Raw genomic sequence first — 25,063 nt, forward strand, 5'->3', positions numbered from 1 at the left:
CAGATTCGTGATCAGCGTGTCATAATCCTTCGGAATACCACATTTACATTGCGGAAAAACGAAAGGGGAAAAATTCATTTTTTGTGCTTTGTTGACAACAACTCTAAACGTTTACTAAACGTAGGTAAACAAAAAATTAATTTTTGCGTACGACTTTCCTGATAGTCTCAATCGATAGAGGATCGAAAATGATTCATTTTCCCAAGATCCCACTTTTCAAGCTTTATCCAGTTTTCCTGGATCAGCCAATTTGTGGTAACTGCGTAGAAGAATGCTTAAGCTCGGGAAAAATCCAATTTTCTTTTTAGAGATCGCCACTACGGAAAATATGGAGCGTTAAAGTTTCCTCTTTCCGTAGATATACAACACTTAGACATTCTTCTACTTCTTCACCCTGCTACGAGTAAAAACGTAACAGGCTGCAGAAACCACCCCTAATTTTCCAACTTGCGTGCTTGCCACAACGGTTATTATTTATCCCTCGGGAAAATGGGTGAAATAAAAGTTGTGCATTTCATTGAGTACTATAACATCTTGGTGTCGAAAAAATTCCGACAAATTCCATTCGGCCGGGAAATCGGGAAATGTTCGTAAAATTGTGCATTTTGCAAAACACGCGTGCCTTCAGCACCCCGTTTTTCAGCCCCTATGGCGTTAAACTCTTTCATTTTTTTAGGGCATGTAAAAAACACCCTAAAGCAACTGTCTATAGTGAAAGAGACATGCTGAAAGCTTTTTGAACCCCATTCTAAGGGGGTCAAAAGTCAAAAATCCAAATCCGGTGTCCGTTTCTTTTTCCCTCTAACTTTTTAACCCCTTAAGGGATGTTAGGGAAAAAATGTCAATATCTAAAGGATATCAAATACTTTCGATTGGTAAAGGTAGTTTTTAGCCATGTCAAGATTTTCACCCCTAAAAACTACCCTTTATCGTTTTTCACCCTTAAGGAACCACCCTAGGCGGTTGAAAGTGGGTTCAATCGATTCGTCTTGCCAAATTACATAATAACCCCGTTTACGGCATTCAATTATCTCAACCCTTCAGGATTTACAGGCCTCGAAAGGGGATGGCCGAAACGGTGGAATGTGGTCATTTTCCGGAAAACGCGTTGACCGATTTTCTTCATTTTGCCACCATTGGTCTTAGATCGTTGAGTACCAATTTTCAGCGTTCTAAGTCAAACGGTGTGGAAAATAGAAAGTTATCGGGCCGCAAAATTTCAAACTGAATTTTGACGGGAAAATTTTTCGAGTTAGCAGTCCGCCATTGGTGCATTCGATGCGGATTACCGATGTACATCGATTGCACCAAAAATCAACTTTGTAACTCTTTTCTAGACTTTACAATGAAGAAAACCCTTTATCCAGAAACTTTGGAGTATATCCACAAGTGGGCGGGGCTAATTCTGGAATTTCGGTGGCACAAAAAAGGGTCAAATTAGGATATAAATAGGGGTCATTTTTACCTAAAATTAAGTTATTTTTCAAGTGTCTTCGAGTGATTTCTCAGTGCCAGTCGGAGCATAGCTCGACTGTTTGTGACGTTTCAGCACATAGCCTGAATTATTTTCACCAGTGACAACTTAAGCGATATAGTCGATTTTGCCGAGTTTTTCGAAATTTTCTTTTTTCAACTACTTGTGTCATTTTGATGTCTCTGGAAAGTCATTAGGCATTGTGATAGAAGCCGCGATAGTGTTCATAGTGTTTTTTCCGAAAATCGCGAGTGTACCGGGAAGTGAAGAAAGCCATTCCGAAAAAGTGTTGTGTGTGAAAAATAGTGTTTTTTGGATTGTACCAGCCTATTGCCACTACATTTGGAGAAACCAATGTCGTATAAGTGATTTGCCCTTTTCAGCTTGTGTTTAGCTTTAATTCAACCCTGAGTGAACCGTGACGTAATTAGTGTACCGAAATTAGCGCGTTTTAATTAACACTGATTATTTTGCCACATTTGGCCATTCGAGTACCTAACTTGTCACTGTTACACGCTCCGCGGTAAATTCACTTTTGTTCTTGCTGGATTTTAATTAACTTCAATTACCAGCTAATTACTCTCCTAATTTATCCATATTAATTAAGAGATCAGCACAGACTAGATAATTTTCATTAATTTTGATTAAAAATTAATTTATTGATCTTGATTGCATTAATATTGCCTTATCAATTTATCTTTTGTCTCTTTTAACTATTTCTTGTTAAAGCACTGCAACTTAAACTTAAAGTTCGATTCATTCATTAGCAGCAATTAAATTCATAAGCCCCTCAGGCAAGTTTGATATGGACGTAGCTTTCACAGAGTTATCGTCCAGCCTGAACTTGTGGGTGTGATTTAGACCCATGATGAATTGAACTGAGTCGCTTTGCTTCTCAAATAGTTCACTGTCAAAACGACAGACCTCTGAGTAGTCAGAGTCAAACCAACAACTCAGGCGGCAGCAAAGCTCTGTGAAACTGCGGTCCACACGAGTTTTTACCTCCTTAAGAGAGTTTTATTGGTGTCATTAAAGTTTGATTGATCTTTCATAATCGGTCAATTTAATTAATTAAGTAATTAATAAAATTTAATTATTCTAATATTCAGTCGCCCAAGGAGGCTTAAAGACTGTTATGTATTTTTTAGCAGGAGCCTAGAAAACTCCTAGCAGCTTGAGAAAGCATCCCTTTCCCAAATTTTTCCATTCTATCCTTGGAAAAGCGTCCTTTTGTTAGTCCTGGAGTGACTAGCTGGCATCCCGTTTCAGTAAATTTAGTTTAAAACACTTAAACGCTTTTCACTGGGTAAGTTACCCATCACAAACCCAGAAGGTTAGAACGGATTAATTTTCCGATTGGCGCGTGTTAGCGTGCACGGTCCGAGGTGTTTGTAGCAGTGACCCGTGACTTTTGGCGGAGTGACCGTCGGACTCGCCCGTTACATCAGAGTAACGAAGCACGATGAGCGTCCCTCGGCGTAACACGCACCCGTATAATACGCGACAAAACCCCACGAAAAACCTTACAGAGGACACCCCTAGCTATTATACCCAAAACCGCATTCAGGAGTTGAGATACCCTGAGGAAGACGACATGTCCTCTCATCAAGAGGAGGTGCCACGCCCTTTGGCTACGTCACCACAGTCGTCGACGCCGCGTCACGCATCGCCATTTCGCCTTCAGTCAGTGTCCAACCGTTTTCGAGTACTGTGTATCGTTATGTCGCGCCGAGTAATTTCCAACGATGACGAGTTACCGTCAACTAGCGGGTATGTGCCGCCGAAGAAGAAACGGCGAATGATTATTCATTCGTCATCTTCGGATAGCGGCTCGAAACAGTCAGTGTCATCGCCTACGTCGTCTCGTGGTTCCGAATCATATAGTGAAGCACTTCCTTTGGAGATCGATGAAGATTTGCTTCACGGTATTAATGAAATATCATCCGACGACGAAGGCGATATTGTCGATTCATCGGTGAATGTCCGGGCCGAAGAAACGACTGACGCGGCTGTTATTCCGGCTACACAGATGGCAACTTTAATTCGTGAGGACTTTGCCGCCATCAGACAAACTATAATAGAGTGCGAGGAAATAGACTTTGACTTTTCACTGCGTACCGAAATGGCAGCAACTTTGAAAGCCGTGCGAAAGCAGGCTGATGAAGTTGTTTGCCTGGGTAAGAAAATGTCTTTTTAAAAAACGCATTTTCTTATGCAAAAAAATTGGTTCTTTTCAGAACCACAAATTAGTTGAAAAAAGAAAGTTCGTTCAATTTATTGTGTGTTGTTTTTTTTTTGTTTACCTACGTAAAGAAAGACGACGACGCCAACAAAGTAAAAATTCCACTCGGCGACTTTGCATCGAATTCAAAAAATCAAACCACAAATTAATTGATAAAACGTAATACTGTCTACATAATGTAGTGTTTTTTCGTGCTGTTTTTGCAATTCCGTTTTGAAAAATGCAAATTAACTTTATACCATTAACTAATTACCATTATATGTGTTTATTGTACTGCAATTTGTTGACAGTAAGAAATTTGACTTTTAACAGACGAGCGAGTCCATTAACAAGCCCCGCCTACTCGGTTTTGTCGAACGGAGCGACGGGATTGGTTGGCGCGACAGTATAAAACGGGTCCTTTAAGGGTGTTTTATTCAGTCCGCAGTCATGAGTTCTCGTAATATTGGAAGTGCTGAAAATTCGTGGGCGCCTAGTGTGCCAGCAAATTTTCGCAAGGCCATGTTGACCGATATTGAACGGTTATCGGCTGAATCGTCGGCGATCACGTTAGCCGTTCAATCTAGGCAGGAGGAGATTGACACGAGGACGTTGTTTAGACAACAGCTGAGTGACAACTCTGCTCTTATCCAAAAAGCAATTTTAAGTTGCGAGAAAAAGCTGGAGGAGGCAGTGAATATACTTGAAAGCTAGTATTTATTTACTGCTTTTAAGTATATTCAAAAACCAGTTCTTTTTAGAACTAAAAAATAATCGGTTCTTTTCAGAACCACAAATTAATTGAGAAAAGAAAGTTTGTTGAATTTATTGTGTTGTTTTTGTTTTTTTTTTGCAACATATGTATTGACGACGACGCTAACAAAGGAAAAAATCTACTAGCCTGCTTTGTAGCGCACTAACTGAATAAATTACTCGCGTTTGTGGACAATCTTTCTCCAATTGCTTTTAACGTTTTAAAACCAGCAAAGATCGACTTTGGTGTTGATCTAGCGTTCATAAATGACATTTTTGTGTCCAATTACGTCCGCTGGGACTATATTGGACCCTGTAGTACGAAGTGAATCGTTTAATTTAGCTTTTAATCAAGGTTTGTAAGCAAATTTTTATTTATATATGAGTGTAGTGTGTTTTAAAAAGTCCTTTTTTGTAAATAAGAGATAAATAATCTCTCCAGCGTCCAAAAATACCTATTTTCGGTAACAAAAGTCTTACTGACCCGGAAAAACGTTATTGTCAGACCGAGAAAGAAGCTCTTGCAATAGTGTGGGCCGTCGAACATTTTAAAATTTATTTATACGGCAAAGAAGAGTTTGAGCTGATCACTGACCACAAACCACTGGAAGTAATTTTTGGTCCAAAATCAAGACCTTCTGCCCGCATTGAGCGGTGGGTTATGCGCCTTCAATCTTTTAATTTCAAGATAGTCTTTCGTCCTGGAAAAAGTAATATTGCAGATCCGTTGTCTCGACTGTGTCAGACAGATCCAATTCCATTCGATAATCACAATTTCGTATACCATGTAGTTGAATATTCAAAGCCGATCGCCGTGACTTTAAATGAAATCCGAGAAAACTCTGAGAATGATGACGAGGTAGGAAAAATAATAACTGGAATCAAACAAAAAATATGGGTTGAACCCGTCAAACATTGTCGGACTTTTCAAGAAGAGTTTTGCGTGTGTGATGATATTTTACTGCGCGGTACCAGAATTGTGATTCCACATAAACTGAGACAACGAATTCTGGAGGCTCCTCACGAAGGTCATCCGGGAATTGTCGCTATGAAAGGTAGGCTGCGTACAAAAGTATGGTGGCCCAAAATAGATGAACATGCAGAAAAGATTGTCAAATCTTGTAAAGGTTGTACATTAGTATCTACTCCAGGACCTCCAAACCCAATGAAAAGAAGGTCAATGCCTAACAGTCCATGGATAGATGTCGCAGTTGACTTCATGGGGCCGTTACCTAATGGTGTTTACCTTTTTGTTATAGTCGATTATTTTAGCCGTTACAAAGAAATTAAAATTATGCGATCCATAACTGAAATAAACACGGTAAATGTGCTAAAAGAAATTTTTTCAAGGCTTGGTTTGCCCATGTCCATCACATGTGACAATGGTAAACAATTCTGTAGCCAAGAAATTAAGTCATTTTGTGAAGAAAATGCAATAAAAATATTTTATACTATACCCTATTGGCCCCAAATGAACGGTGAGGTAGAACGTCAAAATAGGGACATACTAAAAAGACTTAAAATTAGTAATGCTGTAAAAACTGATTGGCAAGAGGAAATTTTTAAATACTTGATGTACAATAGTACACCGCATACCACTACAGGAAAAACCCTGCATGAATTGTTTTTTAAACGTCAATTTCGTGACAAAATACCTAGTTCTATTGACACTGGAAATGCAACTTTAACTGAACTAGATGAGGAAGTGATTGACAGAGACCGGGTTCAAAAAGAAAAAGGGAGAGAACTGGGAGATAGGAAAAGGAAAGCCACAGAAAGTGATTTACAAATTGGAGATAAGGTATATCAGAAAATTATGGTTAAATCAAATAAAACAACTCCAGACTTTGACTCTACTCCATACTTAGTTACAAACAAAATGAAAGGTGATGTAATGATAAGAGACGAAAACTCAGGACAAGAGTTTCGCCGAAATGTAATTCATTTAAAGAAAATCGAAGGAGAATGAAAAATTTCTGACGATAGATCAGAGAAGAATAATTGAAAAATAAAAACTAAATTGAATATGATTAGGTATACTTATGTTTGTGTTTTTATATTGTTAAATTATTGTTAACGGTTATATTTGGTATTAGTTTCATATTGTAGGTAAGTAATTGTTGTGATATATGTAACATAGTATTTTAAGTTGTCATATATCTATCAAGTATAAGTTGCGGTTTGGATTGGTTATATATATTAAATTTTTCATAATAGTTATAACCTCTGGATACTGGAAAAAGGAAGAGATGTAATGTATTGATCGTACTGACTGGTACCCAAGGAATGTATTATGATGATGAATCACAAAATAAACAGAGGATTATTGAATGTGGTTTCGGAAAGTAAAGCAGACCAAGCAGAGTGAAGTGGTGTTATATTATAACAAAGTGTTTTATTTTCCTAATTAATAGAAGTGAAGAAAGAGAACATTACAAAAGCCATTCCGTCAAAGTGATTTATCGGTGACAATGAGTTCAAGCGACGAAAATGATGTGAGTTGTCTTTCTACTCCACTCCACAGCAGTCGTCGAAAAAATATCGTCTATATTTCGAGCCGAAAGTACTTTTGCCGCTTTTACATGATTGCAGCGTTCGGCTTCGCCTCAAGCTGCAATTTTCATGTGCAAGCGGCAAATATGTCCTTTCCGCTCTTAATATAGAATATACTATTGTACAAAATCAATATCTATAGGTCATATTTAAAACCAAGGGAATACCAAAAATACTGCGAGTTGATCGAGGAACATAGGTAATTTTAAAACCATTTTAAAAAAGAAGTAAAACATAAAATTTATTCTAGTTCTAATAGGGAGCAAAATGCAGAAGAAAACAAGTTTTCGTCACTATCGGGACGACGAATTGTTGACATTTCCTATTTTCTACAGTCCATTTTAAATTTTCTTCATCATGGATTATTTTCGTGTAAAGCGCAACATATTTACATAAAAAGAGAAATGAGACAAGGCTTAATCTCAAAGTTTCTCCTAAGTTGTCGAGTTTGTAAAACCGATCACCAGGTTCACAGTGATGACCCTGCGAAGAAAATATTTAACGTGAATGGAGCAGCTTTAAATGCAAGCGTTTCTGTTGGAATTGGATATGACCAAACGTATGAATTCTTGTCTCTCCTAGAGATTCCACCATTGTCGAAGACGAAGTATTATTCGTTACAGAACGAGTTGGTAGAGGCGTACAATGAAACAGCTTGGTCGTCAATGATTGAGGCAGGACAGGAAGAAAAGAACCTTGGAATACAAAATAATGAAGTAGATCAGCTTGGACGACCACTAATTACAGTAGTGGCAGACGGAGCTTGGTCAAAAAGATCGTATAAAAGGAACTACTCTGCATGCTCCGGCGTTGCAGCTATAATTGGGTACCGTACTAAAAAAATATTGTATTTGGGTGTGAAAAATAAATATTGTACTTGGTGTAAACCCTTTGGCGAAGATATAAGTCACTCCTGTTACAAAATTTTTTCCCGGTTATCCACTGCTATGGAAAGCAAAATTATTGTAGAGGGTTTTAATTGCAGTATTGCTATGCATGGACTAAGTTATAAAAACCTAGTTGCAAATGGTGACAGCAGCGTATACAAAAAAATTTTGGAAAACGGCCCATATGAAGGTACATTGGTATAAAAGATAGAATGTCGAAACCATCTTCTAAGACGCTACTCTAACAATTTAAGGCTTCTAATAAAGCGAAGGATCAGTTGTGGTGGAAAAGTTATTCCATCTTTTCTTTGTAGTTATCTTAAAAATAATATTTTAAGGTTACGAATAGCCGTTGATTGCGCCGCAAAACATTACAGAGTCACAAATGACGATTATGACACTAAAGTTAAAAACCTACAGAGTGACATAAAAAACAGCATACATCATGTATTTGGCATTCACCAACTATGTCTTGCATATTACTGCAAAAGGAAACAAAAGAAAATAATTTGATTCCGCAAATGGAAGAATGTGGTTTGCTTAAACATATACAGTGTGACCCATTTAGAATGGAAACACCCCTATAAAATTTTAGGTTATTAACCGATTTCAATGATTTTTTTTTAAAATAATTAGGAATGAAATGTCTATTACGGGAGAAAATTTTAAATATTTATTTCAGTTTTCAGGTCATATTACGATACTTTTTCTTGATAGAAAATAGAGAATTTTTATTAGCGATTTTTTATTGAAAAAATTACTACGCCACTGGATCTATAGTGCTTTCAAATAGCTGTGACCAAAGCTGTGTGGGAGTGGTTCTTCTCAGTTAATTCCCTTATAAAATTTCATGAAAATCCATTCATTAATAACAAAGTTATGACAAATTAAAATTCAAAAATCCTCTAAGCTAACGGTCACAAAAGAACACCCTGCATCAACTGTTGCCATAGAAATGGTGTTATTATTTACTTGTTTATTATTAATTATTAATTGATTAATTTCTAAAAAAAAAAAAAAAAAAAATCAAAAAAAAAAATCAAAAAAAAAAAATTTGGTCACAGCTATTTGAAAGCACTATAGATCCAGTGGCGTAGTAATTTTTTCAATAAAAAATCGCTAATAAAAATTCTCTATTTTCTATCAAGAAAAAGTATCGTAATATGACCTGAAAACTGAAATAAATATTTAAAATTTTCTCCCGTAATAGACATTTCATTCCTAATTATTTCAAAAAAAAAATCATTGAAATCGGTTAATAACCTAAAATTTTATAGGGGTGTTTCAGCTTAGAGGATTTTTGAATTTTAATTTGTCATAACTTTGTTAGTAATGAATGGATTTTCATAAAATTTTGGTCACAGCTATTTGAAAGCACTATAGATCCAGTGGCGTAGTAATTTTTTCAATAAAAAAATCGCTAATAAAAATTCTGCATTTTCTATCAAGAAAAAGTATCGTAATATGACCTGAAAACTGAAATATTTAAAATTTTCTCCCGTAATAGACATTTCATTCCTAATTATTTCAAAAAAATAACCATTGAAATCGGTTAATAACCTAAAATTTTATAGGGGTGTTTCCATTCTAAATGGGTCACACTGTAGAAGCCTGCAATTACAGACTTATTTATAATGCCAAAAGTTTACTTAAAAACTTAAATAATAATGTTTGTGAGGGTTATAATAGTTTAGTCGCTAAATTCATTGGTGGTAAACGCATTAACTTTTCATGCCGCGGTAGTTACGAAATGCGGTGTAATGCTGCCACAATATTTTTTAATTCTAAAGGACGCTTCCATGACAATTTCCACAAATCTGTTACTACCAGAAGTCCCGGTCTTTATACTAAAAGATTGATCAAAAAAGTATTAGGCCAGAGAAGCCGTCAAATAAGATTAACAAAACCTCGAAAAAGATTATTTCATAAGACCAATGATGATGGCCACGATAGTAACTACGGACCGGAGGCCGACAAAGATCCTGAAATAGACAATCAAGAACTGGAAAGACTAAGAGAACCATTTCTTAATGAATTGGCAAAAAGTGACAATGAAATTAATAGGATTTTTGAAAAAACTAAGAGCCAACGACTTTGCGACAATTGGTTTTCTGAAAGACGCAAACGATTAACTGCGTCAAATTTTGGAAAAATAGTTAAACTAAGAGCATCGACAGATAAAAACAAAGTGGCGCAGAGTTTGATATCGTCAACGTTTATGGGCAACGTGAGTACTAGGTATGGGGTTGAACATGAGACATTGGCAATTAAGGATTTAGCACAGGTTCTTGAAGTAGATATTAAAGATTGGCTTAATTATTCATAAAGAGAATCCTTTTTTGGCTGCATCTCCAGATGGTCTTATTGGTAATAACATTATTGTGAAGTGAACTGTTCGTACTCGGCGAGAGAAATGACCCCACAAGAAGGTATAGAAAATAAAGTAATTAAATTCGGCAAAATGGAAAATATGATTTGTTCTTTAAATCGTAATCGCCCATACTACTACCAAAATCAAGGACAGCTATTTGTAACAGGCAGAAAATTTTGTTATTTTGGTGTATGGACTCCAAAAGGTTTTGTGTACGAACGTATCAAACCCGACACAAGTTTATGGTCAGAAATGTTTCCAAAATTACGTCAGTTTTATATGGAAAATTGTTTACCTATATTACTGAAGGAAAAGTTGTACGATATGGTTTCTTAATTCCGAAGTTGTTTATTATTACCTATAGTTCAATTCTTTACATAGAAAACATTGTATATTTATTTTTAGTTGAATTGTCGTCCTAGAAGAGGAATCAAAGTAGCAAGTTTCCTGCCTAGGTATGAAAGTTTTCTTTCAGTTCTTTGTATCCCGTCCGGTTCAGTACCTTCAATTTTTAATATGTAAATAGTAAGTCAGTACCATCTGGCTCGGTATTCTTAAGTTAAATTATTTATTATCTAGTAATATATAATTTATTCATAGGTTATATCCCGAGACGTTTAAGTTTTCTCGGGTAAATTGTGAATAGGTGGTTTTTTGCAAAACGGCTCTCATTGTGGAACTAGAAAAGTTCTCTGAATTTGATTGGCTACTGGTACAATGTGTCTAAATTCACATTTAGTCATAAAAAATAATATCAGTTTATAAACAACACAAAAGTAACTAACTAGGTTATTGCCGCTAATACACCGCCAGCAGGTCACCGGGCAACCAGGTACCAGACGCAGCGTCAGCAGGAAAATCACCAAACCTTCCAATGTGGAGCACAGAACAATATTGGTCAGCACGTATTATTTTAATTCAATTTGTTTATAACGTTTGTTAATTTGTATAAATAATTGTTAACTGTTAAATAAAAATAAGTATTAATCCAACAGCGGTTCTTACTCAACCTTCCAACCTAAACCTTATACAACAATAAACTACCAAGTATCCTGAGCATTCTTCCTGAATTCCATTACAGGAATTTACATTGGTCCTTCGAGCAAAAAACCTTCAAAAAACCAACTGATTAGAATTCTCTCAAGCCTGTGCGGTGCCCAAGTATACCTTGGGTGGGAGTGGTTCTTCTCAGTTAATTCCCTTTACAAATAAACACACATACCTTCCTTCCTGCTGTAACAAGGGCCTTGTCTGGTTGCAGCATTCCAAACTGATTAGAATTCTATCAAGCCTGTGCGGTGCCCAAGAATACCTTGGGTGGTAGTGGTTCTTTTCAGTTATTCCTTTGTATAGCAGGTGCACTGTCTGGTTATACAATTCTTGACCAAATCATACCATCCCCAACCAAACAAAGAAATTGGTTGAGATACCAGCAAACAACAAACAAAAAAAAAAACACCTACTAAAATCATAAGAAGAAGCCAGGACATACAAACCTAGAAGAATGGAAGAAGCCAACGAACTCGCCAAGGCACAAGATCCCTTGGGTAAAAAATTAAAAACCCTATTTACCAATTACAAAAAAGACGCCCACGAGAGGAAAAATGAACAATATTTTCTCAAGAAAACTGCAGAGTTCGAGGCCATTTGGGAAAGCATTGAAGAAAACCATAAGCAGCTTATAAAGCTTGACGTTCCGACGCATCCGTATTTCACAACCAGTTATTTTTGTCAACTACAAGAGCTACTCCAAGAAATTACCAAACATATTTCCGATTCCAAACAAAAGTTTCTTCAGGCAGCCAAACCACTCGCACAACAAGAAGCCTTATATTATAATCCAATAATATCAAACACCGAGAATGAAAAACCACTATTCCACAACAAAAACAAACAAAGCCCAAGACAACACTGGAAAAAGGTATTGATCGCTGTTCTTTTTGTTGTGATGATCCAAGCGTCCAAGGCAACTCAATATTCGATCCATTATCCTCCACCAGGACTATACATTGAGCACATGGGACATGCACGAATAGACAGGGGCACCTTCAGAATTGACCTGAAGTACGAGAAAAATAGAATGGTGAAAGACTCAATAAACGTTCAAGATGCAATTAATCAGATAGACAACCTCTGTCAACGAGCAAAATCAATAGCAGGGGACACACAATGCATATCACTGATACATCATTTAAAAGAGAAGGAAAAACAATTTAAATGGACACAAAACGGATTACAAACTGTGGTATCCAAGCGTGAAAAAAGAGGAGCGTTGGGAAAACTACTTACCGCTGTATTCGGAGTAAATGATGAGATCTACACAAATATTGACGAATTAGATAAAAACCAAAAGGAGCTAATCAAGGCATCCAACCACCAAACCAAATTCATGTTACATGCTCTATCTACTTTTAATGACACCGAATCCAGAATCAACAATAAACTCGAAAGATTCCGGGAGAAAATCTATGAAGGCATTGCTTCAATAAATGAAATGGAAGAATGGTATCGAATGGTGGATACAAATAAACTGACAATTCACATTCTTAGTTCATATCAAGTGGTCTCCAATTACATAGATGAACTTTTGGACTATTATAAACGATTGTTAGATGTTCACTACCACAAAGTTCACATATATGACTTAATATCTCCGACCCACATTGAAGAGATTATAGCAGCTGCGTCCAGAAAGATTCCTTCCAACATCAAAATAATATCCTATCCTGTGATCCAGACCAGAGTGGAACACAGTGACGAATTTATCCACGTCTATGGATATTTTAAACCACAACGAATTTATGCTAATCAGATCGACTCCAATTCCACTGAAGACAGAAAATAAGTCCTATTGGATCCTGGATATTCCAAACGAATTACTAGCAATCGACTATGATTCACAGTTGTACTTCCAAATTTCTGAATATGAGTTGAACAACAGTCTGAACATTGCGGAAAATGTCTTCGTATGTTCACCCACTACAACAAGAGGCATAGAGACTAGTCCAAATTGCGTAATAGACCAAGTATACCAGCGAGAAGAAAATACCTCATGCAAAATCACACAGCATTCCATATCATCAATAATATGGAAACAGTTACACACTCCAAACTCATGGTTAGCAATTACGCCTGAAAAAACTAAAATTGCCATTATTTGCGATGGAATCCGAAACGATGTGTCTCTAAATCAGACTGCTATTATAGAAACAACTCCAACTTGCCTCATTCAAACGAAGAAGTACATCCTAACGCCTAAGAGGTCAGACAGTGTCACTGTCTTACAGGCATTCTCCAAACCTATACTACAAAATATATCATTATTCCCAGTTATGCACGGAAGAGAAACCACGGTAATTGACGAACCTGTAATTGACGCATCCAACAAGCTTAATGAAGTCAGGAGTGAAGAAATGAATATCAAACGACAACTTAAAACCACGCATTGGGAGACAGTCAAAAAGCACCTTCTAATCACAAGCCTCAGTGGTACCGTGATAACTATACTTGTTGTTATCACACTTATGGTGCTATTCGGGTTCTACAAACGACGACAAAGTAACAGCTCCAATAAGAGAAGAGACAGAGATGCAGCAGACATTCTATTAAATACAATCAGAGCTGCCCAGCCACCCACAGAAGCGATTGTCCTCGAACCAGTATTTCCCCATGACGGCTCTGAACATTGATGGCATGGCAATAGACTGCACAGAATGTCTAAATTCACATTTAGTCATAAAAAATATTATCAGTTTATATATTTCATAAACAACACAAAAGTAGAAAGAAGTAGTAGTCCATATTCTTTCAGTGGAGTCGCAAGAGTACGAAAGGAAGGAAATGACAAACATTTTGTGGAGAAGACTCCACAATACTTTATTATGACCTTAGATGGTAAGGTCTGCTCAACAAGTTTCGGTCACATAAATGACCATCTTCAGGAGCTCAAATCAGTCGATCAATGTGACTACTGTCTTTTTACAAGGGGAGAGACAGAGAGACCCATGTTATACCGAATTAGTGAATTTAACATAATTCAATAGGCGAACAAAGCTCATTATGGAGAAAAAACTTTTTGTTTTTAATTTAATGTGCTAGAGTTAGTTTTTTCTCCATAATGAGTTTTGTTCGCCTATTGAACTATGTTAAATTCACTAATTCGGTATAACATGGGTCTCTCTGTCTCTCCCCTTGTAAAAAGACGGTAGTCACATTGATCGACTGATTTGAGCTCCTGAAGATGGTCATTTATGTGACCGAAACTTGTTGAGCAGACCTTACCATCTAAGGTCATAATAAAGTATTGTGGAGAAGACTGTTTGTCATTTCCTTCCTTTCGAACACAAAAGTAATTAACTAGGTTATTGCCGCTAATGCACCGCCAGCAGGTCACCGGGCAACCAGGTACCAGACGCAGCGTCAGCAGGAAAATCACCAAACCTTCCAATGTGGAGCACAGAACAATAATGGTCAGCACTTATTATTTTAATTCAATTTGTTTATAACGTTTGTTAATTTGTATAAATAGTTGTTAACTGTTAAATAAAAATCAGTATTAATCCAACAGCGGTTCTTACTCAACCTTCCAACCTAAACAACAATAAACTACCAAGTATCCTGAGCAATCTTCCTGAATTCCATTACAGGAATTTACAGTAACTGTTTTTAGTATTAGGTTTGTTTTGGTTAAAATAAAGGTTCCTTCTTTCCCCGCTAGTTAGCGGTTCAGTGGCTGTGTGAATTTCGATGTGCATAGCTGCTGAATCGCTGGATGGCGGAGATGGGATGGCGTTTTCTTGGGGGTGGTTTCGATTGATAGTAGGTACAGGATGGACTTAAGCCCAATTTTGGGACCGGTAGTTTCCCCTTTTTTCGGTGTCTAATTAAAACAAAGCATTGCGATGGTCTTAACGTGATGTTGACGCAATGTAATTTCTGTCCAGTGCTCTGAATGTCAAAGTGAAGAAATTCAATAAAGTGCGGGTAAATGGCGCGGGTAACTATGACTCTCTTAATTATTCTCATATTCCCCACCGGAGTACCAGAGCCGGGGGGTCTAGGGGTCCACTCGGTCCAGACGATCCCAGGTAATCTGGAGTAAAGTCTGGCCCTGGGCCTCACGGGGCTAAGCAGTTGAGTGTGGGTGTGCCGGGTGACGGAGTCGCGCAAACACATCTTCTCCTGTGTAGTCCCTTTCTGGGAGATGGGGTTCCACCGAGCCCCTACCAGTCTGGCACTGAATGAAAAGAAACTGGGAGGTTGGGTTGCCAGCCGAAAACACCATGAGGCTAGCTCGGCCTCTACCCCCTGAGGGTGTGCAACCCATCTGCCGGCGTTCGTATGAATGTCGGTAGGATGTGGTGGGCTTAGTAGCCACTAGTGGCGAAGAGCTTGGGATTGCAGCAAGCAAGTCAGGGTGGAGACTCATGCCACCCGCCCATCACCTACATCGATGGGTAAGCCAGCCTGCATAGCAGTGACGAGCCGGGAGTCAAAAAACCCCGGTGCTGGTAGTGGGGAAGGCGTCGTGGGCCCAGCTAGCCCGCGACGCGTCAATGATCCGGGCTTTCGACCGTCAAGATGATGAAGCCTCAGATGTCGAGGAGGTACAAGTCCCCGTGCCTCCTCGGAACGACCAGGGGGACATCGATGACGACGAGGCTATGATCTGGACTATTCTTGTACCGTTTGAGGACCAAAGTTGCGCCGTCTGTCTCAGGGACGGTGTCAATTTGCTTCTGCTCTCCGTAGCAGAAGCAGAGAAACATTACCGGTCCGCTCACGCAAAAACCCCAGTGCAATACCAATGCAGGGGTTGTGACAAACGGTACGTGAAGCGGCACGCGGCCCTCTGTCACGTTTAGAAGTATCCGGGCAGAGAGGCACCAGCGAGAGGGGATCATGTATGCCCCACATGCGGCGTGCCCTTCATAAGGGCTCGTGGGCTGTCCACCCACGAGCGATCACGTCACCCGGTGGCATATCGGCGCCTTGGCGGTAAACGCGAAGTCACCAGCGCGTGGGGGGCATCCTAAAAGGTCCCGAGGGAGGCCTACCGGGATGTAGACACCACCATTGACCTGAATCGTAGTAGGGTCAATGTGCGTCTCCAGCGAGGCGTGAAGCAGGGAGACCCTCTCTCCCCACCCTATTTAACATAGTGTGTGATAAGCTTCTTCGCCTCCTGGAAAGCAGAGAGGGATACAAGCTGAATGAGGACATCTCAATCAGCTGTCTCGCTTTTGCCGACGACTTGTTGCTTGTGGCCAGCAATGAGGAAATCGCGCAACGTCAGTTGGAAGATGTGGAAACCTTTTTAGGTGGTCTAGGTATGAGCCTGTCAGCACCAAAATGCTGCACGTTCAGCATAAGGACCACCAAAGACTCCTGGTTCCTGACTGACCCCTCTCTGCACTTTGAATGTGGTGCGCCAGTCCGCGCATTAGCGGCCGGCGAGGGTCTAGACTATCTCGGGATGGTTGTCAGCCCTTGGTCAGGGATTGACATGCAAAAAGTGAGCCCCACTCTGCTCGGAGCAGTTAAGCGTGTACTAAAGCTTACGCTCAAGCCATTCCAAAAGCTAGACCTCATCACCACCTACCTCCCACCTAATCCCGCACTACTTGTATGCTATGCAAATAGCGATTCCCACCGGGTTGGCTAAAAGCCGTGATTCTTGGGTGAGATAAAGAAAATCCTCGCCCCTGAGTCCCCGTTACGCTACATTTTTCCAGCCCAAACCACGGTTCCCGTAATGCCAGATAAAGACTTCATCTCTAATAAGGACCACCTCACGCCATAGGAAAACATCCGTACCTCGTCGTATGGTGAGTGTAAGCCAGAGCAAAAACTACAACTATTAAAAACATACGCAATACCGAAAGTGCTCTACGGTTTGCAACAGCCAAAAATAACGGGCAGAATTCTGCAGGAGGCAGATCGACTTGTCCGACATTTCGTTAAGAAAAATATGCATCTTAACACCCACACTCCTGATGCGGCAATTCATGCCAAAATGAAGGATGGGGGCTTGGGGGTAAGCTCACTGAGAAACACTATACCCCAAATCTTCATGGGGAGGCTGAAAAACTTACTAGCCGTCGAACATGAAGCCTGAGGTACGTTATGATGCACGACTCCTCAAGGCAGCTAATGAACCGCTTAACAGCCATATGCGGGGCCGAACCTGGCGATTTATACTATGCGGGGAAAATTAAACAGTCGCCCCTGCTAAAGAGAATAGAATGTGCCAGCAAAGACGCTTCTAGCCGATCGTGGATCGACCACAAACCAAATAGATCGACGGGCAGAGACTACGTCAGGGCAGTCCAGCTACGATCTGCAAACCTACCAACAGCTGGGCTGCCATCCAATCCAGCAGACCAAAGGCAGTGCCGAGCAGGGTGCGCCAAAGTCGAGACGATCTGCCACGTTCTCCAGGGTTGCCCATAAACCCACTGGGAGCGTATTCGCAGACACAATGAGATTGCGAAGAAGCTCTCCAAACACTGTAAAACCAAGAAATGGCAGGTTTTGGATGAGCCGCATATCAGACACGCGGACGGAACCCCTTTCAAGCCCGACTTGGTAGTAAGTATAAACCACAATACTTTAGTCGTTTCAGATGTGCAAGTAGTCTGGGAGGGAGACATCAGCTTAGGTGTTATGCATGCCAACAAGAAGCATAAATATGAGCAAGACGCCAAGTTCACCGAAGCCATCAGCCTAAAGTTCCCCGACAAGAACATCATACATGCGCCGGTCACCTTAGGTGCACGGGGAATATGGCCAAGATGCAACTCCGAGACTGAGGATCTCCTCCAGCTCACGAGGGGATTCAAAGATAGCTGCGTGGCCTCCACTCTAAAGTGGGGAAGTTCCATCCACGCGGCTTTCTCCAAAAAGACGTGGCGAGCCAGACAAACAAGGTAAGATCTTCCTTACTGGGTGTGCTTAGCTAGTTTACAGGACAGGAGCCACTGCCTGAGGGACGGCAACTCGACCCGACGACCACCAGCCGAGACCCGGACAACAAGACCTGGACACGATGGATGCCGCTGGACTTCCGCGGCGCGCATACCAACCGGTATGAGGATGGGCCTTCGGGGAAGCTAGGAGCGTCGAGGTGCCAGTTCCAGAACCACCATGTGCATGTGCTTTCCTTTCTGTGATGTCCCCCGACTTGGTCAAACCTAAATGACTGCAACCACAGACGTCCGCTAGACGCCCCCCCCCTTCTGGACAACACTCGGAGGTGGAATTAGCCTAAGAACATCTTTGTAATACAAGTAAAATCCTCGGACTAGCCGGGAAGAACTGTATTAGGCTAAGGGCTCTAGTTGTAAACTAGCTTGATTGTTTTACGCTGCCCGGATAACACGGCAGCAAGATAACACTATTTTTACATCTGTGTACATGTCTTTATATTTTTTATACAATAAAGATTTTAAATAGCCAAATGCCTCGTCATCTAATTAGTGACGCGCATGAATAGATTAACGAGATTCCCACTGTCCCTACCTACTATCTAGCGAAACCACTGCCAAGGGAACGGGCTTGGAAAAATTAGCGGGGAAAGAAGACCCTGTTGAGCTTGACTCTAGTCTGGCACTGTAAGGAGACATGAGAGGTGTAGCATAAGTGGGAGATGGCAACATCGCCGCTGAAATACCACTACTTTCATCGTTTCTTTACTTACTCGGTTAGGCAGAACGCGTGCGCCGTTCGCTCTCGAAGCGGCGGCTGTCACGGTATTCTCGAACCAAGCACGTAGAGTGGTAGTCGATGGTTGCGCCTGCTTGGTTTTTTTATTTTTAAAAAGTGTGTTTTTTTGATCAAAATCGATTTTATTCAATTTTTATACTGTTCTACAATCGATTTGCTTTATTAAAACTGTCATATTGACTAATTTGTTCAATTTTCAAAAATTCAAATTATATGTTTTTTTCGATTAAAATGAATTCTATTTAATTTTTAAAGTGTTCTGCAATTGTTTTGCACCATTAAACTGTAATTTTAACTGTTTTTAACATTTTCAAAAATGTGTTTTTTTTATGAAAATCGATTTAATTCAATTTTTATAGTGTTCTACAATAGATCTACTTTATTAAAATTGTCATTTTGACTAATTTTTTCAAATTTCAAAATTTTTGAAAAATTTAAATTACTTTTTCTATTTTAAAATTAATTGCAATTAATTTTTAAAGTGTTCTGCAATCATTCAGCGCCATTAAAACAGCCATTTTAACTGTTTTTAACATTTTGAAAAATTCAAAAAGTGTGTTTTTTTGATAAAAATTAATTCTATTTTTAAAGTCATCTACAATTGATTTGCACAATTAAAACTGTCATTTTGACTGTTTTTTTTTTTTAAATTTCGAAAAATTTTAAAATCATTTTAAAACATCTTCAGAACGGTTATTTTTTACGGAAACGAAACGTGTTTAGGCATTGTTTTGAGTGGAACGAGAAAACGTAATTTTTCAGAAAAGAGGGAATTTTTGGGAAATTTTAAAATTTGAAATTAATAAATGTTTGATTTGTTTTTGTAGAAATAGACGACTAGCATCATGAACAACGGCAACAACGACAGAACCACAGTTCCTTCGGCAACTTAGGGTGATGCTCGAGCGGTTCGATTGGGAGCGCCGCATCCTGCGAGTGGCCTTGGAGCGATTTGATTGGGATCGTCGTCGAGAACTCCAGGTAGTATTACATCGGATGGAAGAGTTGCCGCGTGAGTTGCATGTTTTGCTTACGCCTCTCGATTATGTGGGATTGATGAGGGAATTGCGCGTGGTACTGGAACGGTGCGTCGAAAGACCGCGTCAACTACGCGTAATTCTAAATCGTGCGGATGTGTTGTCCAATTCATCGGTTCGACCGCTTTCTTTTCAAAATAATGATGACAACAATGTAATTTTACTAATTGACGATGACGACGTCGTGACAGCAACGGAACCGATTTTGGTTGACGCGTCTGTACCATCATCGCCACCACCACCACCATCTCCTGTCGAGTATATTGTTGTTACACCTGATTTACCAGTTTTGTCCCCAGTTTCGTCAGCAACGTCGTCGTCACAAGGTTCTTCTGCGTCTCCTGTTTTTGCAGCGGATTTTGATCTGCTCTCCCCCCTTTACCTTTGTCGCCACCTTTTTTACCGGCTTTGCACATACCAACACCGGCGGAACAACGACGGGAACGTGTTCACGCTCACGATCCAATCACACGAACTTACAGACAAGCCATAACTGTGGGCACGCGTTTCGATGCCAAGTCCCGTGTTGCAGTTTACAATGTGGGCGATTTAACAAAACGGTGTTTGTTGTGTTTAGCCGTGGGCTTTGAACAAGAAAAATCTGTCGGCAAAGAGTTTTGCTGTAAGAGTGGCGACGTTGTGTTACCGCCGTTGGGTTCATGTCCCCGCGAGATGTTTGAACGTCCGTACAATAAACAGTTTATTTGCTATGGCATCGTTCAAATCGACTGTTCCTACCGATGTTCATGCACATTGGTGTTTTACGATTTGCGGACAGATTTACCACTATACTCACGCCATTCCGGTTCGTCTTTTTGCAGCAGACAATAGTAATGGTCAAGTAACGGTAAATAATAGCCAGCAGGTTAGGGACGACACCATTACTCTCAAACTTAATCAGTATTATTTCGTTGACTCGAATAATGCTGTCAATCGAAGGGTGGAATTTTTGGGTGACCGCATCGCACCCCTAACTATACGTAACATTGAAACGATGTTGCGTCGGGTCAATCCGATAATTCAAAGTTACCAAACCATCATTGAGGTAATTCAACGTAAACAGGCGGCCGCGACCTCTCCCGAGGAAAGAAACGCCATTCTCGACAGTTTAGTGATCGGATTTAGGGACAATATTAATCGCGAGGTAAGAAACTACAGTTTGCCCGCGTGCGACTCTGAAATTGCGGCCGTTTTTGTCAACGAACCACCCTTCGAGGTTGATTTGTGCATCTACCCACGCGACGGCCGGGGTAGACACGAACTTAAAAACTTCAATAAATGGGCCAACCCCATGGTGTACCCGATCCTGTTTCCGAATGGGGAATTTGGCTTTGATAAAGAGATCCATCACGTTCGGAACGTGACGAAGACAATCACTTTTCGCGAATTCTATCGCTATCGTCTACAGATACGCGATACGAATCGCTTACAAAGACCGCCTACTACCATCCAAAACCCAACTCAACAACAAAGTGAGTCTTCGAACCGTCACCGCTCGATCTCGCCTATCCGTGAATTAAATGAATTTACAATTTTGCATAATGGCTGCAAATTGCTTCAATAGTACGTAGTGGACGCTTATGTCAAAGTGGAGGCGAACGAGTTTTGGTAACATAAAACCCACCAGCTATTTAGATGGCGAGCCAGTTATGGTAGTTTGTTAAGGTACTTGGAGACAAGGGCAAACGCAGCTGGTACGGATTATCGAGTTGGGTCAATTTTCATTTTGCCTGCGTCGTCGAGACGTGGAATGCGTTTCACGAATCGCCAGTACCTCGATGCGATTAATGTAATAGCAAGACATGGCAAGCCGGATCTCTTTATCACGTTTACGACGAACCCGAATTGGCCAGAGATCCAAAACAACCTCGCTTACAAACAGAAATGGCCAAACCGTCCTGATTTGGTTTGTCGCGCATTCCACATTAGATTAACCGAGTTTATAGACGATATCGTCAAGAAACAATTGTACGGTAGCGTTCATAACTATTTCTACACGATAGAATTTCAAAAACGAGGCTTGCCTCATGCTCACTTTGGTGACGTTTTTACAGCGCGACAAACTAAACAGCCGTGAGCGCGTCGACGATGTCGTTTCAGCCGAGATACCGGACTATCAAGTCGAACCGATTTTGTTTAGAACGGTAGCCGACTTTTATCTGCATACAAAGTGCAGAGGACCGACCCGCGACCCAAACGTTACCTGTTTGAGAGCGGACGGTATCTGCAAAAAGTATTTTCCAAAGGCCCTACGGGAGGTCACTAATTTAAACTATAACGCTTCAACGGTCAAAAATGGACACCATGAATATCGTCGACGTCGCAACAATCACATGATCATTTCGAACAACATTACGTACACCAATGTCGATATCGTGCCTTACAATCGTTACGCGGCACTCAAATATCAGAGTCACATCAATTTTGAGTGCGTCGGATCCTTGGCATCCGTCAAATATCTGTACAAATACGTAACGAAGGGTGAGGACATGTGTCGCATGGAAGCGAAAAATGAAGTCCATCGCACTATAAATTGGGACGAGATTAGTAATGACCTAGATCAGCGTTTTCCAAACTGGGAGGCGCGCCTCCCTGGGGAGGCGCGGACTATTAAAAAGGGAGCCGCGAAAATTAGTCACAGCGAACAATTTTCCAAATTACTGCTAAAGTTTTTTATGTAAAGAGGAGAGAATAAATGGAAAATACAATCGTGCTTTATAGCGCATAGTTCAACTAAACATTTCGTAATATTCTTAGCATCTATATAACCTAGACGTCCTAGACCCCGGCAAATCTTTTGAACCAAGGCTGTCGTAAATTTGGAGACACTAGCGCTAAGGTCGCGTCGCTTCAAACAGGGGCCCGCACTAACGCCACAGATGCGTACAAGAAAAGCTCGATGCACTTTGTCACAGCTAATATTTAATTGGTTTAGCAGTGTTAGGTAGTGTCTATTGTTATTGACGTGATTGTCCACTAATCATAATAGTAAGTAATTTAATAGTTTAATTTTGTTCAGAATAATATAATATTATTCCTAATATTTCCAGACAAATGGATAAGTTTTTGATAGGATATAAGCGAAAATCCACTAATAATGAAGATTCTAACGTTGAAACAAGTAGTGGGAATACAAGCCACAAGGAACACGAACGCAGAACTCCCAAGACAAGGAAATACGACTTATCCTATTTATCGTTCGGATTTACTAATATTATTAACAATAATGTGGAAAAACCAATGTGTTTGTTGTGTTCAAAAGTTTTGGCTGCTGAAAGTATGAGACCCGGCAAATTAAAACGGCACCTTGAAACTATTCATTCTGAATACGTTGGTAAGCCCCAAGAATTTTTTCAAAGAAAATTAGATGAGTTATCTAAAAACAAAAAAAATTTCAAAAAAAATGTTCATGTTCCATCAAATGCCTTACTAGCATCATACCTAGTGTCGTACAGAATCGCTCAATGTAAAAAACCCCACACAATAGCAGAAACCTTAGTTTTGCCAGCGGCTATTGATATGGTCAAAACAATGTTCGGGCAATCTTATGCGAATCAGCTGCGACAAATACCGCTTGCTGATAATACAATTGGCAGAAGAATTGATGATGTATGTGAAGATCTTTGTGACCAATTAGTTTCTCGAATGCGTACTTCAAAATTCGCCATACAAGTAGATGAAGCTACTGATGTAGCTAAAGACGCACATTTAATTGCATATGTTCGATATGTTGACGATACTAATATAATTGAAGATATCTTATTTTGCAAACCAATTCCTGACAGAGCCACATCCAACGAAATTTTCAAAATAATAGACAGATTTTTTAATGAGAACGACATAATGTGGAATAATTGCATTGGGCTCTGTACCGACGGTGCACAATCAATGGCGGGACACAAAACTGGTCTTCAAACACAAGTTAAAATGAAAACACCTGAGGTTCTCTGGACGCACTGCATGCTCCACAGAGCAGCTCTCGTATCAAAAACCATAAGCGAGGAACTAAACAATGTTTTTGCAAAAGTGACGAAAGTTATAAATTACATAAAAAACAGTCCATTAAAAGCAAGGTTGTTCGCAAAACTGTGTAAAGATATGCGAGCTAATTACACGTCACTTCTGTACTATTGTGAAGTGCGTTGGCTATCCCGTGCAAAAGTGATTCAAAGGGTACTTGAACTCAAAGAAGAAATTGCTATGTTTCTCGAGGAAAATCATAATGATGACGGCAATATATTTAGGGATGATAATTTTATTGTTAAACTTACATATTTGGTTGACATTTTTGAAAAATTGAGTGTTCTTAATAAATCAATGCAAGGACCGCAAATGCATTTGCTTATACAAAAAGACAAAGTGACAGCATTTATTAAAAAAGTGGAGCTATGGAAATCAAATTTTCAAAAAAATAAGGTTGACATGTTTCCACGTTTAAATTTATGCGCCCGAGATAACATAGAAGCAAACAAAAATCTCTTTGTGGAACACTTGAATAGTTTGTTGCTTCAATTTTCGAATTATTTTGGTGATCTTGATTTTACAAAGTTTGCGTGGGTACAGAATCCATTTATCGACGAAGAAGATGATGAATTTGGATTGACAAGTATTGAAAAAGAAAAATTGATTGAATTATCTTGTGATTCTACATTAAAACATAAAGTTCAGACTGTATCTCTGGTTCAATTCTGGTTGAATCTTCATACAGAATATAACACTTTGTCAACAAAAGCTTTTAAAGTACTGCTGCCGTTCGCAACATCATATTTACGCGAAACGGGATTTTCTGCCTTGGCTGCAATGAAATCTAAATATCGAGCTCGTTTAGTTGTAGAAAAGGAGCTACGAGTAGCTATATCTTCACAAACACCAAGATTTGATAAACTTTGTGCTAATAGACAAGCACATCCATCTCATTAAAAACAATAATAAAATCTCGTTTTCCATTAGTTTGTATGAATAAATTTTGTAACAGTAAAAAATTGTCGTCGCCAATATTGTACCCGGAGGAGCAGCTGCAACAACAGCAACAACAACAGCGAA

General features: G+C 39.6%; 1 protein-coding gene and 1 long non-coding RNA gene across 3 annotated transcripts in view; one reads left to right on the forward strand and one right to left on the reverse strand.

Moving 5' to 3' along the window:
• Nucleotides 1–25,063, reverse strand: part of LOC145735648 (uncharacterized) — a 189,858-nt gene that overhangs the window by 92,959 nt on the left and 71,836 nt on the right. The window lies entirely within an intron of this gene.
• On the forward strand, nucleotides 8,356–11,060 carry LOC145735630 (uncharacterized). The gene is made up of 3 exons (XM_081989620.1): nucleotides 8,356–8,443; nucleotides 9,499–10,197; nucleotides 10,276–11,060. The coding sequence occupies exons 1-3, from the start codon at nucleotides 8,356–8,358 to the stop codon at nucleotides 10,593–10,595; spliced, it is 1,107 nt and encodes a 368-aa protein (XP_081845746.1). The 3' UTR covers nucleotides 10,596–11,060.

This window comes from Ips typographus, linkage group LG11 (genome assembly GCF_016097725.1).
Source record: "Ips typographus isolate SLU linkage group LG11, UJ_Ityp_2.0, whole genome shotgun sequence".
NCBI classification, from domain to species: domain Eukaryota; kingdom Metazoa; phylum Arthropoda; class Insecta; order Coleoptera; family Curculionidae; genus Ips; species Ips typographus.

Coding starts and splice junctions, on each gene's coding strand:
- LOC145735630 (XM_081989620.1), top strand. CDS start 8,356: ATGTCTTGCATATTACTGCAAAAGGAAACAAAAGAAAATAATTTGATT. Junction 8,444..9,498: donor TTTGCTTAAACATATACAGT/GTGACCCATTTA, acceptor ACACTGTAGAAG/CCTGCAATTACAGACTTATT. Junction 10,198..10,275: donor TGAAGTAGATATTAAAGATT/GGCTTAATTATT, acceptor ATTATTGTGAAG/TGAACTGTTCGTACTCGGCG.